This window comes from Solanum verrucosum, unplaced genomic scaffold (assembly GCF_900185275.1).
Source record: "Solanum verrucosum unplaced genomic scaffold, falcon-dt-bn FXZP01000049.1, whole genome shotgun sequence".
NCBI lineage: Eukaryota > Viridiplantae > Streptophyta > Magnoliopsida > Solanales > Solanaceae > Solanum > Solanum verrucosum.
In genome coordinates, this window is record NW_026020221.1 from 3,779,282 (window position 1) to 3,800,553 (window position 21,272).

General features: G+C 34.1%; 3 protein-coding genes across 4 annotated transcripts; 2 read left to right on the forward strand and 1 right to left on the reverse strand.

The window, feature by feature from the left end:
* Positions 1-1,252: 1,252 nt before the first annotated feature.
* Positions 1,253-9,431, forward strand: LOC125831582 (aspartic proteinase 39-like). Its single transcript, XM_049510746.1, has 10 exons — positions 1,253-1,780; positions 2,847-2,976; positions 3,146-3,393; positions 3,745-3,969; positions 6,118-6,280; positions 6,400-6,467; positions 7,647-7,734; positions 8,302-8,377; positions 8,885-8,956; positions 9,212-9,431. Exons 1-10 carry the CDS (start codon positions 1,563-1,565, stop codon positions 9,361-9,363), a joined length of 1,440 nt encoding a protein of 479 aa, XP_049366703.1. The 5' UTR covers positions 1,253-1,562; the 3' UTR covers positions 9,364-9,431.
* A 2,336-nt stretch (positions 9,432-11,767) lies between these two features.
* LOC125831581 (UDP-glycosyltransferase 92A1-like) lies at positions 11,768-13,497 on the forward strand. Its single transcript, XM_049510745.1, has 2 exons — positions 11,768-12,581; positions 12,792-13,497. Exons 1-2 carry the CDS (start codon positions 11,768-11,770, stop codon positions 13,475-13,477), a joined length of 1,500 nt encoding a protein of 499 aa, XP_049366702.1. The 3' UTR covers positions 13,478-13,497.
* Positions 13,498-14,966: 1,469 nt separating this feature from the next.
* On the reverse strand, positions 14,967-19,036 carry LOC125831247 (uncharacterized). 2 transcript variants are annotated; one of them, XM_049510441.1, is made up of 6 exons: positions 18,698-19,036; positions 16,841-17,033; positions 16,618-16,690; positions 16,398-16,447; positions 15,679-15,792; positions 14,967-15,462 (listed from the first exon to the last, which is right to left on the reverse strand). In XM_049510441.1, the coding sequence occupies exons 1-6, from the start codon at positions 18,999-19,001 to the stop codon at positions 15,441-15,443; spliced, it is 756 nt and encodes a 251-aa protein (XP_049366398.1). In that variant the 5' UTR covers positions 19,002-19,036; the 3' UTR covers positions 14,967-15,440. The 2 variants fall into 2 exon arrangements, with proteins under 2 accessions (XP_049366398.1, XP_049366397.1); XM_049510440.1 differs by having other exon boundaries at positions 15,307-15,446; positions 18,698-19,027.
* Between the last annotated feature and the right edge of the window lie 2,236 nt (positions 19,037-21,272).

A 21,272-nucleotide genomic window follows, 5' to 3' on the forward strand; every position in this document is an offset into this window, starting at 1 on the left:
TATTATATCTATATAGAGATAGAGTTCACAAAGAAAAAGAAAGTAAGTCATTTAATTTCTTCACAATTTTTCTTTAGTTTTTCCTTACAAAATATTTTTTCTCTTCATTTTTATTTGTTCATATTTGACTTAACACACTTTTTACACATTAATAAATGAAAGAGTTTTTATAATCATATTACTCTTTAAATATAATAAATTTTTAAAGAAATATATTGAAAAAAATAACTATAATTAATAATAAGAGTAAATTAAAAACTAAGTAGTAAGTAATTTTTAATTTTTTTTTTTTATGACAAGGGAAACCTGTAGCCACTACCCTTTGGGTGCACCCTGACACTATAATCTTTACTCTTTCAAGGCGCCTAAAACCACTAGACTACATCATATTGTTGTGTCGAGGGTGTCCAAAATATGTTATTTAGCCACTTTATTTATTATTTTACTTGTATATACGGTATAATATTCCGACGAAGGTTGTCCATTGGACAAATGGACACCCTGACACAAGGGTGGCTACGCTACTGCCAAAAGGCAAACTCATTGCTTTCACTGGCAAGGGGTTTCGAACTTCAAACCTCCAACATGGAAATCCCAGGGCAAATTAAAACATTGGGCCATCCCGAAGGGTAATTTTTCTAAATTTTTTAACTAAATAAATTAAAAATAAATATTCATTTTTAATACACTAAAGAAGTAGAGATGAACGGAATAAATATAACTATTAACTATAGTACTATTAGAACAAGATAAGGGGCATTAAAAGAAAAAAAGGAAAGCCAAGGCCTCGAGTTTAAGCCTGGTATATGGAGAAAATTTTATGGGCAAATTACAGAAATCACATACTTTTAAGGCAAAATTCCTATTTATCCTTTAAAAGTTTATAATTACAGAAATCCCTCAAACAAATACAATAATATAAGCGCTGATACATTAATCTGATGCGCGAGATACAATAATATAAGCATTGATACATGCGCAAGATACAATAATATAAGCGCTGATACATTAATCTGATGCGTGAGATATAAGAGCTGATACACTACTCTGATGCGTGAAAATGAGGGATTTTAGAGATTTGTAAAACTTATAAGGGATAATGGTAATAAGTAAACTAAAATATGAGATTTCTATAATTTTTCCAAATTTTATTGAGAGTGTCATTTATTTAGTCGATGCTCCAATACGGGCTCAGCTCGGAAAACCCAAAAACAATAAACATTTCCTTCCCTAATTTCCAAACAAAAAGAGAAACAAAAGGGGAAAAGAGAAAAACAAAAGTTGTCCTTTTTCCCTCCATTCCAAAACAGAGAAGAAACCCATGCAACTGCGTCTCTTCCCCTTCTCTTTTCTCTCTGGTTTTCAACTTTTAGCACCAGAAAACTTCATTTTTGAGTAGACCAAGAAAAACCCATCTTCCCAATTTCATTTTTTTGCACTTTTCTTGGGCCAATTTCATCTTTGTTTGCTCTTTTTTCCGTTTCTGATCATCGTTTTTGCTATTAATTTAAGAAAAAGAGGCACTTGGGGTTGTGAATTTCAGTATTTGGGAAGTACCCAGAATGGGAAAATACGATTTTGGTTGGGCTTCGTTGTTGCTAGTTATACTTGTTTGGAGTGTAAATGTGGTAAGTGAAGGGGTAATTAAAGTGAATTCTAAGTTTGCTGGGTTGGAAAGGAATTTGCGTGCCCTAAAAGCTCATGATGAAATGCGCCATCTACATATTCTCGCCGGTATCGACCTTCCTATCGGTGGAACTGGCCGTCCTAATTCCGTCGGGTTTGTTTTTCCGTTTACTCCCTTTTATTGAATTTTGTGTTTTTGTTTGTTTATAGGTGTGTGATTCTGCACAGTTTGCTGTGTTTTTTTCTCTTTGGAAGTGACAAACAGTGATGCATTGTGATGTTGTACATTTTGCTGCAATTGTTGTACATTTCTTATTCTGCATGTTGCTTTTGCTGATGTGTGAATTTAAGGAAGCTTTATGTTAGGAGATCAAATGGGCAGGTTAGCTGAATTTGGGTGTATTGAGTAAATGATCTGCCCAAAAGTTACTTTGAGCTGAAATAGGTTGGGCTAAAATGGGGTTGACTAACTTTTTCATTTGTTCTTTTATAATTTTTTAACTACCCAATACACCTTTTTTTTCCTTTATTATGGTTGTATATAACGTATCAAAGAAAAAAATTAAATCTTTTTGAAAATATTTTGGCAATGTTTCGCTTATTGATCAATTTGGGCTATTTACTAAAACAGTTTTTAAATGGATTGAATTGGGCGGGTCAAACTTGAGTGGGTTGTGCACCATCCATGTTACAATAGTCAGAGGTGGATCCATGTGGTGGGTTGGGGGTGCACGTGCATTCGTTAACTATGAAAAGAATTTGGTATATTATATACCTTGAAGAACTATCATATATTTTGAAAGGCCCTTCAAACATATCTGCTGGATTGGGTCATTTGGTCAGGTTGCCCCTTAGGCCCTTGAGCGATGACGCATGACCTGAGATCGCGTCTGGCTGCTACATTATTTGGTGCCCCCATTGTCTTCAAATCTTGGTCCCACCTCTGACAGTAGTGGTTGTAAAAGTTTTGTTGTATTAAAAGAATTTGCATGCATTATCAATTGGCTATATTTTCAGTGTCAGCTTTTAATTAAGCCTATATCATCTGATGAATTAATAATTTCCAGAAGATACTTAGATCTCGGGTAATAAATTAGATAAGAAGATCTCGGGTAAATTAGATAAGATGATGAATTCCATGGTTGAGTGATTCGAATGATAGTTGTGTAGTCAGTTTGAGCTGCTATTGAAATCATTCCCTTGATCTTTTGTTATTACAGGCTTTACTTTGCTGAGATTGGGATTGGAACACCTCCAAATAATTATTTTGTTCAAGTGGATACGGGAAGTGATATAATGTGGGTTAACTGCATTGCATGTCAAAGATGCCCCAAAAGAGGCTATCGTAATGTATGTTTCTTTTAAATACACACTGAATATGTTATACGTATGTTTATAGTTGTTTTTGTGTGTGTCTATATTTTATTTCTGCTCAGTATATGAATTGCTCTCGAAAGCAAAGCTATTTTTACTTGATGCTGTACTCCGTCCTTTTTTATCTGAATGTTTTCCTGGGCAGATCGAGCTAACACTCTACAATCCAAGGGATTCTCTCACTGGTAAACTCGTTGTTTGTGGTCAATCATTTTGCAAAGACTTCTACAAACGTTCAGGATTAGGCTGCTCTGGTAATAGTTCTTGTATGTATGATCAAGCTTATGGAGATGGAAGCTCTACTAAGGGCTACTTCGTGGAGGATGTTGTCCAATACAATAAGGTGTCAGGTGATCTTCAAACTAAATCAGGAAACGGGAGTGTTATTTTTGGGTAAGATGTATGTTATCTAACATGATAGCAAAATAATATATCTTTAGCTCTTATAATCCTCAATCCAGAGCTTGATTTGTAACATTTAATTGAAAAGGTGATCTTACATGGGTTGCCTCTGCTTCAAAAAATTTCAAACTCATGCTTGTTATTCTTTGGTTTACTTAGCATTTATGAGTGGTCTGCATCCTTATGTGAAATTTGAACTTTTGAATACTCATTTGTTGCCAATAATTATGCATTAGTTGAGGCAAAATCTGGTGAGACATTTTCTCTTATTCCCTTTGTTGTTCATTCTCTTTTCTTTCTTGGATAATAAGTTTATTGATGTTTCCCCTTGTATTCTCGCAGGTGTGGTTATTCACAATCGGCTGACCTGATCTCTTCTGATGAAGCTTTTGATGGGATTCTTGGATTCGGGAAATCAAACTCATCCATACTTTCCCAGCTGGCTTCATCTGGAAAAGTGAAGAAAATGTTTGCTCACTGCTTAGATGGTGTGAATGGTGGTGGTATTTTTGCCATTGGGAATGTTGTGCAACCAAAAGTGAACATGACTCCTTTGGTACCTAACAAGTATGTACATTTTCCCAAAAGATTATAAAGCTTTTGATTTGTTTACTGCTCTTTTGTTAATTGCAATATTTCTCTCTGAACTAGTTGTCAGAGTCTTGCGTGCAGGATGCTGTTATTGAAGTTGACGACTTTAAATTGTTGATTACCTTTCTTTTTGAAATATTGGAAGATAGCAAAAACCATCATGGTTTCACTTGTCACAGTTTCTTATCCACCTAACACCCATTTTCAGAATGGAAGAATGACTAAAGTAGACATTGCGGCTCTTTTTGTTTAAGAGAGAATGGGAAGTGAATGGAATTCCGTTTCCGTTCTTTGGGGCTTTCAAGCCTTCTTGATCTTTTTCATAGTTGAGAAGGGGGAAGGAGTCTAATGGACATTAAGGAACCATCATTGATGGATGTTGCACATGACACATCAATTCGACACAAGGTCCACGGCTAATAGAAGTTGCTTACTTTCCTAGTAGCAAAGGAATGACAGGGTTTTTTCGTACTTATAGTGGGGGGGGGGGGTATCATGAGATCTATGCTGGTCGTCAGAATCAAGCGAAGGTCAAAGGACCATTCGACTCATTAAGGGGCATAGTGGTGCCCTCACCTGGCGCCATTTCCAGTCCTAGAAGCAGATGGGTGGACCGTCCCTGAATTCAGACCTAAAAAGCTCCTGGGGAAGAAAGAAAAACAAAGGAAATATTGATTACAAGTTGCATAATATGTCATGTGTTATCAACTTTAATATTACTGTCTTCATATTTTTTGGCACCATATTCTTACCATGCTGATAGCTTCTTATATAACCTTTTGAAACCACAAAATCTTGCACCATAATCTCTTAGTATTTTGCCATGGGAGCATTTCTTGTGTTTTCATTTTTTCCCTTTCTGGAAAGTTATAGATATTCTGAGTGCTCTCAAGTCTCATGGAATAACCCAACTTTCTCTGCTAGGGCTTCGAAGAGACCCCTCCCTTCTTCATAGTACTTACAATCTTTTGTCCTTGTAGTTGTCTTCAATCATTCTAGACAACTATTTTTCTATTGAGAAATATTTAGTGACCTCATCAAAGATTGTTGCCTGGAACTAGTTTATTTTCAAACACCCTGTATATTTATTTTTTATGGAGGAATATTTAGGAAACTGATCAAAGATGGTTTCCTATAACTGGCTCATTTTTCGAACACCATGTTTCTCCTGAGAGATTTAGTCCTATACTCCTATTTGTCCTCTGGATTCTGTTGCATTGACATCCAGTAGTCAGAACCCGTTATGTTGAGTTACAATTGTCACACATGAGTTGTATAAGGGTTTTGAAAGGGGTTAATAAGGGTATTGGATTACTTCACTTTCACTATTGGTTTAATGTTTTCGATTATATTCTTAGACCCCATTTGTTTATATTAAGGTTTAAACGTTTGAATCTGAATACACATCTAAATATTTTAAAATTTTGCATGTAGATATTGGTAAGATTATGTGTGTATTCTGTCAATCAGTCAGGATTAGTAGGATATCATTTTGGGTAATTTCATCATATAATTGGACCAAAAACTGATTTTATTTTCCTTTTTAAGATATGTATAGTTTGCTATTTGAACACCAGATGTGCTGAAGGAACGAGTTTGAGTTTCTCTCGATTCTCCCTCCATCTTATTTTCTCACATGGTATCAGAGCCTTTGCGAGTAATTTGTCCCTGCACATTTACCTGCAATTCTGGGAAGAGAATATTGTTGCCGTGCATTTTCAGGAGACTGTGAAAGTTGGCACAGTATTCTCTGGTAACTGTCAGCAAGTAGATCCACCGAAGTCTTCTATCATAAGTTGTATATTCCTGGTGGATGACAGGTTGATATCCTGTGTGGTACTTTTTTGGTCTCCTAAGCTTTTTGGGTAAAAAGCGTCTGATTGGAATGTCTTGTGAAACTCCTGAACATCTAATTCCATATTCTCACAAATATTAGTGAAGTAGTTTAGTTGTGACTTCGGATCTTCTTTTAGGTTAATCTCCCAGAACATCTGACATACAACTTCTGGTCCTAGTTAAATATTACTTATTCAGGTTTCTGTTAGTACTTCAGTATCACAACTTTTTCTCCTTGTGGTTGATAAATGCAACAATTTAAATACTTTAAACTGTCTTTTTTCTTAGGCCACATTACAGTGCCAATATGATGGCCGTTGAAGTTGGTTATCAGTTTCTCAACCTGTCTGCTGATGTATTTATGAATGGGGAGAACAAAGAAGTAATAATTGATAGTGGAACAACATTGGCTTATCTTCCTGATGTGATTTATAGTCCACTAGTGAAAAAGGTAGTTTGCTACTATGGCTCGTTTAGTCTTTTTGGTGGCCACTTAATTGAATCACAAATAGATATAATTGATTCTACCTAAAATTATTGAAATGTTCTGTGTTTCTTCACTTCTGTCAGATACTCTCCTGGCAACCTGATCTGAAATTGCGTCATGATGAGTATACATGCTTTGAATACTCTGGAAGGTATGGTGTGCACTGAGCCCTCATCTCTTTCCGCAGTCTGTAATTGAATGAAGTTATGCTATCATTCTAACTTGTGGTTTCTTCTTTATTTCATCACATTACTCTATCAATTTCTCAATCAACATCCTTATGAAGGATAGCTTAGCTGCTGTTGTGTGCTTGAAGCTTGTTTATTCAGGAGCAGTGGCAATTCGATTCTGAAGTGCGGTCATGCTATCCTTTATACTCTACTTCTTGAGATGTTGTCTGCAAGGCAAGGAGGTGGAATTTGATGGCTAATTCTATCTAAAGATTAACTGACAATTGATAACTGAATTGATTCACATTCTTTTATCAAACTAGTGGAAATTAGATGAGGTTGCAATTTTACACTGATCCATGTGGTCATGCCTCACATACTGTGCAAGATAATTTAGGAGAGCGACGTAATATATGTCCAAAGAATCAAAAGTCCTCTTTTATAATGACTTGGATCCTGTAAAAATACTAGCAATCAACTTACTAGAATAACTGTCAATCCTTGACTTGCAATAAAGTTATTTCAACAGTGGTGCTTGGTATGATGATGATCACCATGTGGAATAATGATATTAGAGCATGTAAAGCAGTTCTGTTTATTTTGTTTTGTGTCATTTGTAAATTACTAAAAATCATGGTTTTAGCAATTCACATGCCACTGCTTTTGCATCCGTGCCTTGGTTTTGTAACCTAGTCCACCATAGTCTATTGCCTTGAAAGTATTCTTAGAAAACCGAATTGTTTGAATGTTGTTTTTATTATGTAATGCTACTACTCATCAAATTTAGTCAACCGAATAGTTTGTCAACTCTGAGTAATAAAACAGCTATAGAAATTTACTTTCTGATATATTGGTCCACTTGAATATGAAGACTCTTAGTGTTTGACTAATTGCCTTAAACATTTCTTAGTTAACTTATCAAAGAAAAAAAAAGAAAGAAAAAATATTATTTTATTTGGGGGACTTGTTTCCGCTGGAGGTCCACGTGGAGGAATGAACTTTGTAAGCGACCCAATTCCTTTACATCTTCTCTTCCTTTTATATGTAAAATATTTTTCTTGAAATGTTTCTCTTAATATTCTTGCATTTTACAGCTATTTTTTAGTCATCCAGGTAAAAAGATGTCCAAATGCAATAACTTTTGCCTCCAACTGTTGCAGTGTTGATGATGGATTTCCTCAAGTCACTTTTCATTTTGAAAATTCTCTATCTTTAAGAGTTAGACCCCATGAGTATCTGTTCCCGTATGTAAGTATCTTCTTTTACTAGTTAGTTTTAACTCAATAAAAGAGTGTGTTCTTTTAAGTTTAACAGTATGTTTTAAGCTTTTTGATCTAATGTAATTAGAATGTAGTTGTCAAATTATCACTTATGGTTAGTAGTGTAGGACCATTGGCCTGACAAATTGCTTGAACTTGGAGAGTGGAATGTGAATTGCTTCATAATTGTGTAATATTTTAACAGTAGACGACTTCTGCTTACTTCAGCTGTGAATTAGGTAGCAACTTCCCATTTGTCGTTAGAGTTATTTCAGTTCCATCATGTGCCAGATATTTGACGAGATTTGCACAAGTGTACCTCCTTCTCCCTTCTAAGGATTATAAACAGTTGCAAATAGTATATCAGAACTTTATATTTATATGAACTTGTCGTAGCTTAAGCTGTCAATTGATTTTCTCTGAGAATATATTCTATCTTCATGATCATGTTTACCGAAGTAATTGACGAACATTTAAGGGAATAGTGTATACATTAGTTGATTCTATGTGGAATATCACAGTTGCCAGTAGATCTGACTTCTGTATGCTCTTTCAGGAAGATTTAGTTTGCATTGGATGGCAAAACAGTGGTAATCAATCAAGGGACAATTGGAACCTCACAGTTTTCGGAGGTGTGTTTATCTTTCTTTCATTTTTGTTAATTGCAAATGTCAAGGCTACTATTCTGTGATTGGATTATTATATTTTGGATTTTGAATCCAGCATTTGAGAGCTAAACTTTGTATCTTGGAAGAAGTGGCAACTATTTTTATCCCGAACAAATGTTATTTTGTGAAAGAGAGTCTACATTTAAATAAAATATCTTGACACGACTAATATTTATATAATTTTCTTGAATGTATGTTTTTCTGTTTGAAAACTAAGCAATTAGCACTCTGGATAAACAAGTAGGAGTGCTCTGGAACCTCGTTTCGATGATTTACGCCCAAATACTGTTTGAAACTTTGAATTGGTCAATTGCTGTAATGATACTGATGAGAAGTTTATCTGAATTCTTTCAATTACATTGTATGTTTCCTTGGTTGGATGCTCCATCTTAAGAAACTTAAAGTCGATTCTCTCACTATCTGATGTCTCATTTCCTTCTAAAAGGCTTGGAGATATTTTGATGCTTGCAGATTTGGTACTCTCAAATAGGCTAATCCTGTATGATCTTGAAAACCAAGCCATTGGTTGGACTGAATATAATTGTAAGTATAAGTTATATCTGTTTGATACTTGCTCTACATTTTGGTACATTGGGAATTATATATGCTTTGTATGGATAAACTTTTTCTTGCATTTGGCCTGGAAAGTGATTGCATCTTACACAGTTGTAATTCATTTCCCTATGAACAACAACTGTTTTGGTCAGTTTTATGAGTCATGATCTTTTATATTGCTCGAAAGGTTCGGTTGAATTCACTGTTAAAACTCATGAACTTTTGTATTGTGGTTGATTTCAGGCTCATCAAACATTTCATTAAAAGATGAAATTACTGGATTAGTTCATTTAGTAGGTGCTCACACTCTGTCAAGTGGTTCTCGTTTGACAGCACAAATGGCTGTAACATTCTTGTTGTTTGCAGCTCTGCTGCACAATCTATTCAACTGGTAAATCTGGTAAGTATTAGCTTCTTTGGTACCTGAGACAAGAAGCGTTCGTTCGACTGTGAAAAAAATACTTAAAAAGTGTTGATACAGCAGCTTGTAGCTCTGTGTATGTGTGTGTGTGCGCATATTTGAAATATAGAACAGATTAACAAAGAATTCCATTTTGTATGTAGCTGACTTATGTTACAAAAAATGCATTAATGAAAGTGGAGTTCTGGTTATATTTACTCTTCTCTTATAACATCTGAACAAGTTTTTTTTTTTTTTTTTTTGCTTCACAAGTATTAAAATGCTTAGAGAAAAGGTCCAAAGTTGTCTTTCGTTTTTTAAGTATTGAACTTTTCTTTTTAATCTGTGTTAAAGAGCGTCTCTTCTATATTTATTAAGTTTTCTAATTTTAATAGGAATTAATCTGTTTTAAAGAGCGTCTCTTCTATATTTATTAAGTTTTCTAATTTTAATATCCTATGTGACAAGTTTAAGATGACAAGATTTAAAGATCTCTCTTCATTATTCAAATTTCATGTTCGATTAAATTAAAATACTTAAATTGGAACGGAGGGAGTACTTATTTCTTGTATTAAAAAGAACAATATTTTAAAACATAGGGAAAAGGCTCAAATATGCCATCGAACTTTCAGAAAAGGCTCATTTATGCCATCCGTTAAAAGTTTGGCTCATCTATGCCATTACCGTTTAAGAAAAGGCTCATTCATGCCATTATTTTTTAACAGTGGTTTTGCAATATCATTTTTGCCACGTGGCCAATTATAATTCGGCCACGTCATTATATTTTTTATAATAAAAAATCAAAATTTTGAACAAACATTTTTTTCAAAACCATTTTTGCCACGTGGCCAATTATAATTTGGCCACGTCATTATTATTTTTATAATAAAAAATCAAAATTCTGAAAAAAATAATGATGTGGCCGAATTATAATTGGCCACGTGGCAAAAATGGTTTTGCAAAACCACCGTTAAAAAATAATGGCATGAATGAGCCTTTTCTTAAACGGTAATGGCATAGATGAACCAAACTTTTAACGAATGACATAAATGAGCTTTTTCTGAAAGTTCGATTGCATATTTGAGCCTTTTCCCTAAAACATAAGTTTGACACCTTTGTTCCATACTTTCACTTTAACGTCAGTCAAGTGGTGTTGATGTTGAATGACATATTCAATGACATACACCATTTACATGTAATCATAACTAAATGACTTATCAAATCGATATGCATTTTTCAAAAAAAAATTATGTTCGATTGATTAAAAATTTGAAATACTATATTGTAGAAAAATAAGTTTCTTACAGATGAGGAAATTGATTTTCGATAAAAATGACGAAAATAAGTTTTACATGTATTATTTCACGTCAATTATGTCTTCCACATCTTTCAAGATTCTTCATATTCCATTGGATTAACAATAGGAAAAAAGTTTCCAGGTAATTAAAAATAAATAAATCTTATTTATCTCATCACGGCTCCTTCTCGAGACTTTCTAGAAGTCATGAGCTACCTAAAACCAAATACGTTATGGCATGCGTACCTAATTTTTGGGGCATGTTTGAACATGGTACACAAGGAATTTAGTGAACTCACTTTATCCACGTACGTGATATGGATACTTTTTTCCCACATGTGCCCCTAACATAAAAATATATTTATCAAATATCATTCATTGCACTTCAACTATAAAGAAGTACACGACCACTTGCACTTCAACTATAAAGTAGTACACCGACCAGAGTTGTGTGGAGTGGTAAGTACGTCTTTATTCTTAATCAAAGGTTTCGAATTCGAGTCAGTCATCTTTGTTAGGGAGCATGAGTCTGGATTTAGTTGAGTTTCAATGTAGGTATTAGTCAATGAATAAAAAACCAAAAAAAAACTACAAAGTAGTACAGCATATCTCATAATTGACATGATTTCCTTGTATCGTCAAACATTCATTACGTAGATAAGTTAACCACTTAAAATATGTTACCATAATATGTTCAAATAATAATTAATATATATAGTTAAAGGTGAAAAGATATTCTACGTAATGGATGTTTGAGGAAGCTTTTTTCCATAATCTATTTCACAAGAGTCTAATAAAAGTATTTATCACGTGTTCATGTAATATACTTACAAATTTACCAGATCGTCGATGTGTTCCGCCTCTAATAAACACCTTTACCAAAAATGTTCACTCCTCCCCCGGTCCCCCCCCCCCCCCCCCCTCCTAATTGTAAATGGTGACTCATTGTTAATGAAACCAAAAGTAGGTTGGCTTTCTCTTCCCAACTTTCTATTTATATAATACTTTGATAACAACAAACACAATCCAATTTGTTTCTTCTCCATTTCATCTCATCTCTTTCTACCCAAAAAAAACCCATAATTTTCTCAAAAAAAATAAAATGAGTGACCATCCAGAACATATAGTAATCCTTCCATATCTGGCACTTGGCCATATGATACCTTTCATTGCCTTAGCCAAAAAAATTCAAGAAAAAACTAACTACAAAATCACTATTGTTAGTACCCCTTTAAATGTCAAATATCTGAGTTCCACTATAGCCAAAGATTCAACTAATTCAAATAACATTTCATTAGTTTCACTTCCTTATAATAGTAGTGAACATGGTTTACCACCAAATACAGAGAACACAGAGGGCTTACCATTAAAACACATGGTAACAATTTTCAACTCAACATTATCTCTTAAAGAACCACTCCAAAAATTGATTCTTGAAATTATTGAAAAAGATGGTAAGCCCCCACTTTGTATAGTTTCTGATACATTTATGGGATTTGCTAGTGAAGTTGCAAGATCTTGTGGAACTTTTAATGTGAGTTTTACTACTGCTGGTGCTTATGGAACTGCAGCTTATGTGTCACTATGGTTAAATCTTCCTCATTTGTTAGCTATTGATGGGGTTTTCAAAATGCCTGGTTTTGATGATTCTTGTTGTTTTTTCTCTGTTGATCAACTTCATCCATTTATGAAATTAGCTAATGGGGATGACCCTTGGTCTAAAGTGGTGAAATCTTTGTTATTACCTTCTTTTGATTCTATAGGGTTTTTGTGTAATAGTGTTGAGGATATTGAACCTATGGGGGTTAAAGCTATCGAGAATCTTACTAAACTTCCTGTTTGGTGTATTGGACCTTTGCTTCCTCAATGTATGCTCAAGAAAAGTGAAAAAGATTCAATCTTTGAATCAAGAAGTGGTAAAGATCCAATCTTTGAGTCAAGAAATGGTAAAGATCCAATTTTTGAATCAAGAATTGGTAAAGATTCAATCTTTGAATCAAGAAGTGGTAAAGATTCAATCTTTGAACCAAGAAGTGGTAAAGATTCAATCTTTGAGTCAAGAAGTGGTAAAGATTCAATCTTTGAATCAAGAAGTGATAAAATTTCAATCTTTGAATCAAGAATAGGTAAAGAACATGGATTGTCACCAGAAGAATGTATTTCTTGGTTGAATGAACATCCTGAAAGATCTGTTCTTTACATATCTTTTGGTTCACAAAACACAATTAGTACATCACAAATGATGGCATTGGCTATGGGGTTGGAAGAAAGTGAAAGGCCATTTATTTGGGTGGTTAGGCCACCTTTTGGTTTTGACATAAAAGGTGAGTTTAGATCCGAATGGTTACCAAAAGGATTTCAAGAAAGAGTGTCAAAGAGTAAAAAAGGTCTACTAGTGAAATCTTGGGCACCCCAATTGCAAATCTTGAGTCATAGTTCAACGGGTGCGTTCTTGACTCATTGTGGATGGAATTCAGTATTGGAGAGTTTGAGTCAAGGGGTGCCTATCATTAGTTGGCCTTTGGCTGGTGAACAAGCATTTAATTCAAAGATGTTGATGGAGGAAATGGGGGTTTGTGTTGAGTTAACTAAATGGTATTCAAGTGATGTTGATAAAGAGGATGTGAAGAAAGTGGTGGAAACTGTTTTGGGAGAAAGTGGAAAAGGGAAAGAAATGAAGGAAAAAGCAAATAAAATTGGGATGTGTATTAGAGATGCTGTTAAAGAAGAAGGGGATTTTAAAGGTTCTTCTGCTAAATCATTGGATGATTTCATATCTACATTACTTTGTAGAAGAAATATGTCATCTTAAGAAGGAATTTGGAAGAGTCGAGGATCTTTCTGAAATAGTCGTTCTACCTCCACGAGGTTAAGGGTAAGCATGTATACACTATACCCCCTCAGACCTCACATGTAGGATTACATTGGGTATGTTGTTGTTGTTGTTGTAATACTTTGTAGGTCTATCGGAAACAATATTTTTATCTTCACAAGATAGGGGTAAAGGTTGTGCACATATCGCCATTCTCAGAACTCACTTATGGAATTATACTGGATTTATTATTGTTATTGCTGTTGTTGTACTACTTTGTAGAATAAATATGTCATCTTAAGGAGTTTGGAACATTCTAAGGTCTTTTGACTATATATTAAATGCAGTTGATTAGTACTTTAGGATAAATAATTAAATTCCCTACTAACCATGATGCTGTATGTTCTTTAAGGGCTCGTTTGGTGTGAGGTATAATAACAAATAGTCCCGGGATTAAATTATAGTACCGCTTATTTTGTTGTTTGGTTGGCAAGTTCGGGATAACTTATCCCGGGATTAATAATTAGTACCGGGATAAGTTATCCCTCTCCTTGGGTGGTATAGTAATCCCGGGATAACTTATCCCGGGATAAAATAGGTAAATGACAAAAATGTCTCTTTCAACCCTTTTGTTATATCACTTTTTACATTAATGAAGGGCATTTTTGTAAACAAATAAATTGTTCTTAAAATTTATTATTTTGAATACAACAAACCAAACACTCAATAAAAAATAATCCCAACACAACTTATCCCATCATAACTAATCCCAACATAACTTATCCCAACATAACTTATCCCATCATAACTCATTTTCAAACCAAACGACCCCAAGTTTCCATTTGCAACACCTCTGTCAAACATATGATAGGGTAAAGATGAGTTTCAAGTTTGAAAAAGTGATTTTGGCTGTTGTGAAAAAAGAGAGACTCAAGTCCTAGTAATCGTACCAAATACTAATTATGGTGGTGAAAGCTCATACATAACTCGTTATGCTTGGCGCCAATAATGCCAACTGCGAAATCTACTATTACATTAGCTATTTTCGTTATTACTTTCCGAATCAAAGTGATTTTATGAGACTTTCTCCTACTAGTGAAATAGAACTTCTAAATTTATAGCTAAAACTAATCACTCTCTTATTTCAAGTATATTAGGTGTTTTGACAAATTAAGTTTGTTTTAAAATAGTTGACGTTTTAGAAAAATAACAAGTATATACTATTTTTTTTAGATCTACCCTTGTTGTTCTAATTCGTAGAATGTTAATTAAGTGAGACGTTTTAAGATAGATAAAGAATCATTTAAATGAATACTCTTATTATTTAAATTATTTAACATCTTGTTTAAAAGGTGTACAAAACCTCAAAAACACATAAACTCAGATGGTAAGCACCCTCCATCTCCAGTTCGAAGGTTGTTGGTCCGAATCACCAAGGGAGCAGAAAAGAAAAGAGAGCCCCCAAGGGAGGGGTAAAAAAAAGAAGAAGCAACAAGCACTCTGTAACTTTGCAACAGAACAAAAGTTTAGACATTAAACTCACCATCACATATCATGAAAATTGGATCACTTAAGTTAGTAAACTAGTTATCGCTACACAAAGAACTCACAAAAATTAAAAAGTTAAAAAAACAATTCCTTTAAAGATCTATCTGAAAGACGTCCTACTTGAACTCGAATCATATTTTACCTGAAAAATTTACCTTGCTAAACAACACAACCTACAGAAATTCCTAAATAGTTTCTGCTTCTGGCTATCCTCTACCACGAATTTGCGATACAAAAATGTCAAAATGGACTGGATGACAATAGTACAGTATTCTCGTATCGGTTCTGAAGAGGCTACTCATCTTGATTGCTTTTCTCTTTTTTAATGTTAACTGGTATTTCGTCATAAAGACATATCCGCAATGCACCTTCCAGTACTCGTTGGTGAAAGTAGTTCCTATACAAATCCCAGAACTCATCTCTGCAAAGTGGAATGTCTACAATGAGATCTCATAAATTGTAGGTAGAAAGATTAAGGGAGACAGATTGCTGATTTGTTATTTATAACACATTCTAAGGGAAACTATGGGAAATGAGAAAGTCAAGGATATGAGGAAAAATAGGCAGATTGATCCAACACTTGGTTTAAGTATTACTAGTAACTTTAGATCGGGACAAGTGTGAAATCAATTCAAACGTAAACAGAATCTAACCTGACTTGAGGCAGTGTCAACAGTGAATAGCCCTTTGTGTCAGTTTTCATATCCAGCACAATCACAGCTAGTCGAGATAGGCCAAGTGCCTCCACATCTATCAACTTCTTAATCCTGTCACCAGTTTGAAAGAATCAACAAACCAAATTTTAATGGTATATGATAGCACTTTCAACCACAAAAGTATCAAATTGCAAATTGGTGCATTTGGAGATACACCTAGGACATCACCAAGTCATTTTACGCGACATCTTATTTTATCTTTTGTGAGTGTGCTTGCACCCTCTCGTGGAAGTGATATTTTTTTTATCTTTACTCTATTCTTGTATGATGGTGAATCCATATGAACATCTTCATAGATATAATACACATCTTGTGGGCTGTGGCTACAAATTCGTCCGACTAAATCATGCGTGCTTGCGAGAGGATAAAAGCAATTTTGAAACACCATTGTGCATGATTTCATCACTCCTTGATCATGAGGCTTCATCACCTTTGTGGTAATACATTCATAAAAGTTTATAGAAAGGTCGCTATAAATCAACTGAGCTTTATATAAATAGCAATTTTCGTTTCATCTAAATGTCTCATTGTATTGTAGTGGCAAAAACAGACATAACAAATATCAATAGAAAAATAATTCAACGTCACAGTTCATAAACAATATATTTTTAAGTTAGTTGAAATGAGTCCAACTTGCAAGGAAATACCACACATACCTGCTTGGTGTCCCACTTGCAATATTAACACGATTCTTGAGAGCAGAAGCCTGTGATGAATAATAACAAAAATCATCCCTAGCTTTTTCAAAATTTCTCTTTAGCTTTTGATGTGCACAAATAGCAGAGAGCTTTTTTGTCAATGATCCAAAATTATACTTGATGAATCTTGCAAGTAGTACATGGAATTATTATATAAGTACAAGTAGTATATGGATACCTGCTCCTCAATCTTCATATGCTTTGAGAAAAGCTTTGCAGCACGGCATTCACTTGTCAAAGGCCGCAATTCTCTGCCAAAGAATTTTTTTTAATAGGTCATACTATGAGAAGAACTACTGATAGTTGAGCTACATTACTAAGAGCTTTGTTACAGGATTAAGTTATGCATGCGGAACGACTCAAAGAAAGAATAAGCTCCCACTCTAACAAAAGACACCAACCTGAGAAGGTCCAACGAACGCAAGGCAGATAAGCTAATAACCAGAAGTGCAGGTTGCCCTGGATCAATTTTCTCATCAATCTCCTTTTCACATAGACTCTCTTTCCATGATGGTCCAAAAGCAACCTTCATATGGTCAGCCAATGCACTACTAATTTGAGCGTGATCAGGATTGAGCTCAAGCATGCATGTCTCTGTATCATTTCAGTACAAAGTAAGATTTAGAACGTAGTTAGAAAAGCTATTCAAGCATAGAAAAAGAATGAATGTATGAGTTTAAATGCATCAGGTACTTGTCCTCCAAAATTGTACTTCTCTGTCCAGTCGGTGAAAATTGCTCTTCTTCTTTTCTTGATTTTCATTGTTTATCAAAATTTTACCTGCTCAAACTAACTGCCAAAAACCTTTTTCTAGCCAAGGAAACAAATAATAAGACGACTACTACTACGCCTCAATCCCATGCTAGTTGGAGTATGAATATCATGAATGCTTTGTTTGGGTCAATATTTTAATATTTTGTACTCAAGGATTACTAACACTAGGAGTTCTCGAATATTCTCTTACTGATTATTTCTAATATAGTACGAGTCTTCTAATTGGATCACTTATACGGATTCTGATATGTTCTAAATCTTTTGAGATGACTTCTTTCCGTCGAGAGTAATGGTAGTCCAAACGTAGACTATTTTACAGGTACTTGCATATTCCCACGCCACAGTACAGGTACCATGGAACATCACTACCTATTGGGGTAAATGGCACGAAATCACCTAGATCTTTTGCCTCTGCTCTGATACCACTGCTATCACTACTATTATATTCACCAATAACCAAGTTTTACCCAAAACGCCAATATGACCAACTACTTCAGTAGTCATAGCAAGCCATTACTACATTCCAATGTGACAGAAATCTAAGCTCGCTCCAAACAAGTACAACCAACATTTACTTTAAAATTCAAACTTCCATAAAAAATTTATTCACCAACTTAAACCTCTAAAATTTGATCAATCTCCTATACAAAATTTTTAACTTGTGCAACATATATACAAAATTTCCTCCAACAACCTAGTAGCTATTGAAATAATCATAATAAAGAAAAACCCAACTCCATCAACTTATGAGTAGTGCGGAACCACCATTTTAGCTACGTAGTTTTGGCTCAAAAAGCATCTATTGTTGGCAAGGTTCAGAGAAAGAGACGCATCTCATGCGATGTGAAGTAGACATACTAACCTAATGCAAGCCTTAGTGCTTGCTTCCACGGCTCGAAGTCCAATGGCAGAGCCAGAATTTTCACTATGGAGTTTCAAAAAATGAAAAAACGAACACACGTGGAAGTCAAAAGGGCTTAAACATCTGCTATATTTATACATAAAAAATAATTTTGTGTGTAATTTTCCACCAAAAAGGATTCGGATGAACCCCTTGGCCCTGCCTATCTTCACCCTAGCTCAAACATGTGAGCTATAGGTCACATTGAGACAACTTTATCATTTACTCAAAGGCTCAAACTTTGTATTTATGTAAAATAAATTCATCTGATAGCATAAATAATCTATCCAGCACCGAGTAAACAAAAAAGATAAAATCTTTGCTTCCGAACTCATAAACTAAAAATCCTAACTTCACCTCTAATACTCATAGAACTTGGGGCAGACATTAGCAATTCATGTATAGTTATTTCATCACTCTACTCTGCATAAGATTATACATGAATTCTCTCACAACTCTATGGCTATATTAGTTACGCAGATTTCTAAATTACAAATCAAACATAATAATAACTTGTTTCCTATCTAAATATCAAACATTGAATAACTTATACATAACTTGCTTCTTCGGAGATAGAAAAAACCTGTAAAGGAATCGAGTTCGAGTGAAGAAAGCTGAATCCTATTAGCTGATTGATACTGTTCATGAAAAAACTCCAGCTGCTGCGCTGCTGTAGGAAAACGAACAATATCGTTTAACTTGGTGTCTTTTACTTTAATTTTGGATTTCGCATTTTCAATAGATTCGCCATTGTTGCTGCTGCTTCTCGTCTTTTTCACTTTTTCCTTCTTCCTTTTGTTATTCACTACTTTTTTGGGTTGCAAGGGAAATCGCTTCTTCTTTTGGTGGTGCTGCTGCTGCTTCTTCTTCTCTTTGCCGCTCCCCATTTTTTGGTGCCTCTGTTCGTTGGTGGCCGGCCTTATGCTAGGTTTGAAATATTGAGGGGAACGGGTAATATAATTTCAAAATATTTATTTTAAAATATCACATAAATTAATATATATAAAATTAAATAACAATAATATAATCGACATAATATTACGAGAGAGGTCTAGAGAGAATGAGATGATAAAACCTGACTTATGAATTTGAGAATTTGTTACTTTCTCCGATCAACAATAGTTGTGCATCATGCTATTTTGGAATGTCCAACAATACTTATCTATTTTATGAAATTAATGGATAATTTTATATTTAGTTCCTAATTTACTCTTATCATTAATTATAGTCATTTCTTTATTACATTTTTTCAAGACCTTATATTTATTACTCTGCTATTTATAGTTTCTTAAAAAATGTGCAAAATCGAGAGTGAACAAGTATTATTGGACAGATGAAGTATATGACATTGAAATAGTATTGTGCTGAATTTAATAAATTGATATAATGATATTGACATAATGTAGACTTATTACAATACCTGAAATTTGAAAAAATATCAAAAAGTAAATTTTATTTTTTAGAAGTCGACAATAATAGATTTTGTATAATGCACAAGGTTTAAATGTTTGGATGACTTCAAGATATTCAATAACAAGAAAATAAAAATAATACTTCCTCCGTCCCTTTTTACTTGTCAAATTTTGACTTGACACACCTATTAAGAAAATAATTATTGATATAGTGAGTTTACCATTTTACTCTTATTAATTGATAGAGTCTTAAACATATTTATTCACTACATTCTCTCAAAGTCATTACCTCGATATAAATAAATTATACTCCCTCTGTCCCTAATTACTTGTCCACTTTTCCTTTTTAGTTGTCCCTAATTACTTGTTCATTTGACAAATCAAGAAATAACAAATTTTTTACCTATTATATCCTCAATTAATTACTTTGAAAAGGTAGAACTTCTTGAAAATTGTAACATCTCGCAATTTGAAATAGCTAGGAAGAAGCTAAGAATTGGAAATAGTCATTTTTGGAAAGAATTGAAAATCTCGAAATTTGTTTAGGTTAGGAAAAGTGAGTTTTTGGTCAACTCAAACGGCCATAACTCCTAGCTTAGGATGAGTTAGGTGTACTTCCAGATATGGTTGAAAAGCTCTTGGAATGATCTTTCCAACAACACCAAGTTTGCGCGATTCCGAGTTCGTATGAGTAACTTATCCCCTTTGAAAGTTGGGTTGTTGGATTAAGAAAACTCCAAATCTGGATTTTTGAAGGGTAGTTTGGTCTTTTCCTTACCCTTTTATTTTAATTCATTTTTGGTAATTACTTAGGGGTCTAAACTGAACTTAGTCAGTTTATGCTTTTGAAAAAAGAGTTAGGATTTTGAGAGAAGAGAAAAGAAGAGGAGAAAAGAGGAGAAAGGAGAAGAACATTCAAGATTCGTCAAGATCGTCAAGTTTGACTTGTGGATTTCGTCGGGGTAATCCCTACAAGTTATGTGAGATCACATAGCGTTGTGTTAATTCTCCCACGCGCCAATCATGATTAATTTCAGCGAATTTAAGTTCTTGAAAGCTTAGAAATTGAGTTCTTGAATGAGTTTGTTGAAGTTTCATTAGATTCTTGTTTCGTTGAATTCGTTGAGGAGTTGTTTGATCCTAATATGTGATTTTAGGTTCAATTTTGAGTAGAATCTGTTGTACTTTGAACATTTAATCGATTCTAAGTGTTAGGTAAAAGAACCCATGAAGTTTAGATGGTTTAGAGCCGAAAAACGAAGAAGAGATTTCGTCGGACGAAATCCGACATCGATGGTGCGTCGCGGAGCTGGTTCCCAGTTTTGGGAATTTTCGTTTCGTGTCGCGGAGCCATCACGGAGTCTTCTGCCTCAAAAGTCATTTTCGAAACTAAAAATTTAATATGTCTCTGCGTCGCGGCCCACCCTCAGATATTGATTTTTGGTCTTTTTCTCATGTTTAGCTATCTAAATTCATTCCTAAACATCATGAGATCTTTCCTATCACAAATCGCGATCCTTGAATCTATTATTCAATTTAAGAATCAGTTAGGAGTCAAGTCAAAAAAAGTCAAGAGTTAAGTTAAGAGAAGTTCATAAAGTTACTTTTTTTAAAAGTCTTTTACAAATGTTTTAACTTTGTTTTAAGACTTAAGTTTTGAGTTAAGTAAAGAGTAAAGAGTAAAGCTTGAAGTTCATTTCTTCAAAAGTATATGGGGATTATGTATTCCCAAAGGGTTTAAAATAT

Excerpts from the sequence above, each read along its gene's own strand:
- LOC125831582 (XM_049510746.1), top strand. The coding sequence starts at position 1,563 with ATGGGAAAATACGATTTTGGTTGGGCTTCGTTGTTGCTAGTTATACTT. Across the intron at positions 1,781-2,846 it reads GGCCGTCCTAATTCCGTCGG|GCTTTACTTTGCTGAGATTG; the intron begins GTTTGTTTTTCC and ends TTGTTATTACAG. Across the intron at positions 8,957-9,211 it reads TGGTTGGACTGAATATAATT|GCTCATCAAACATTTCATTA; the intron begins GTAAGTATAAGT and ends GGTTGATTTCAG.
- LOC125831581 (XM_049510745.1), top strand. The coding sequence starts at position 11,768 with ATGAGTGACCATCCAGAACATATAGTAATCCTTCCATATCTGGCACTT. Across the intron at positions 12,582-12,791 it reads AATCTTTGAATCAAGAAGTG|GTAAAGAACATGGATTGTCA; the intron begins GTAAAGATCCAA and ends AATCAAGAATAG.
- LOC125831247 (XM_049510440.1), bottom strand. The coding sequence starts at position 19,001 with ATGGGGAGCGGCAAAGAGAAGAAGAAGCAGCAGCAGCACCACCAAAAG. Across the intron at positions 17,034-18,697 it reads CGAACTCGATTCCTTTACAG|AGACATGCATGCTTGAGCTC; the intron begins GTTTTTTCTATC and ends GAAATGATACAG. Across the intron at positions 16,691-16,840 it reads CGTTCGTTGGACCTTCTCAG|AGAATTGCGGCCTTTGACAA; the intron begins GTTGGTGTCTTT and ends ATTCTTTGGCAG.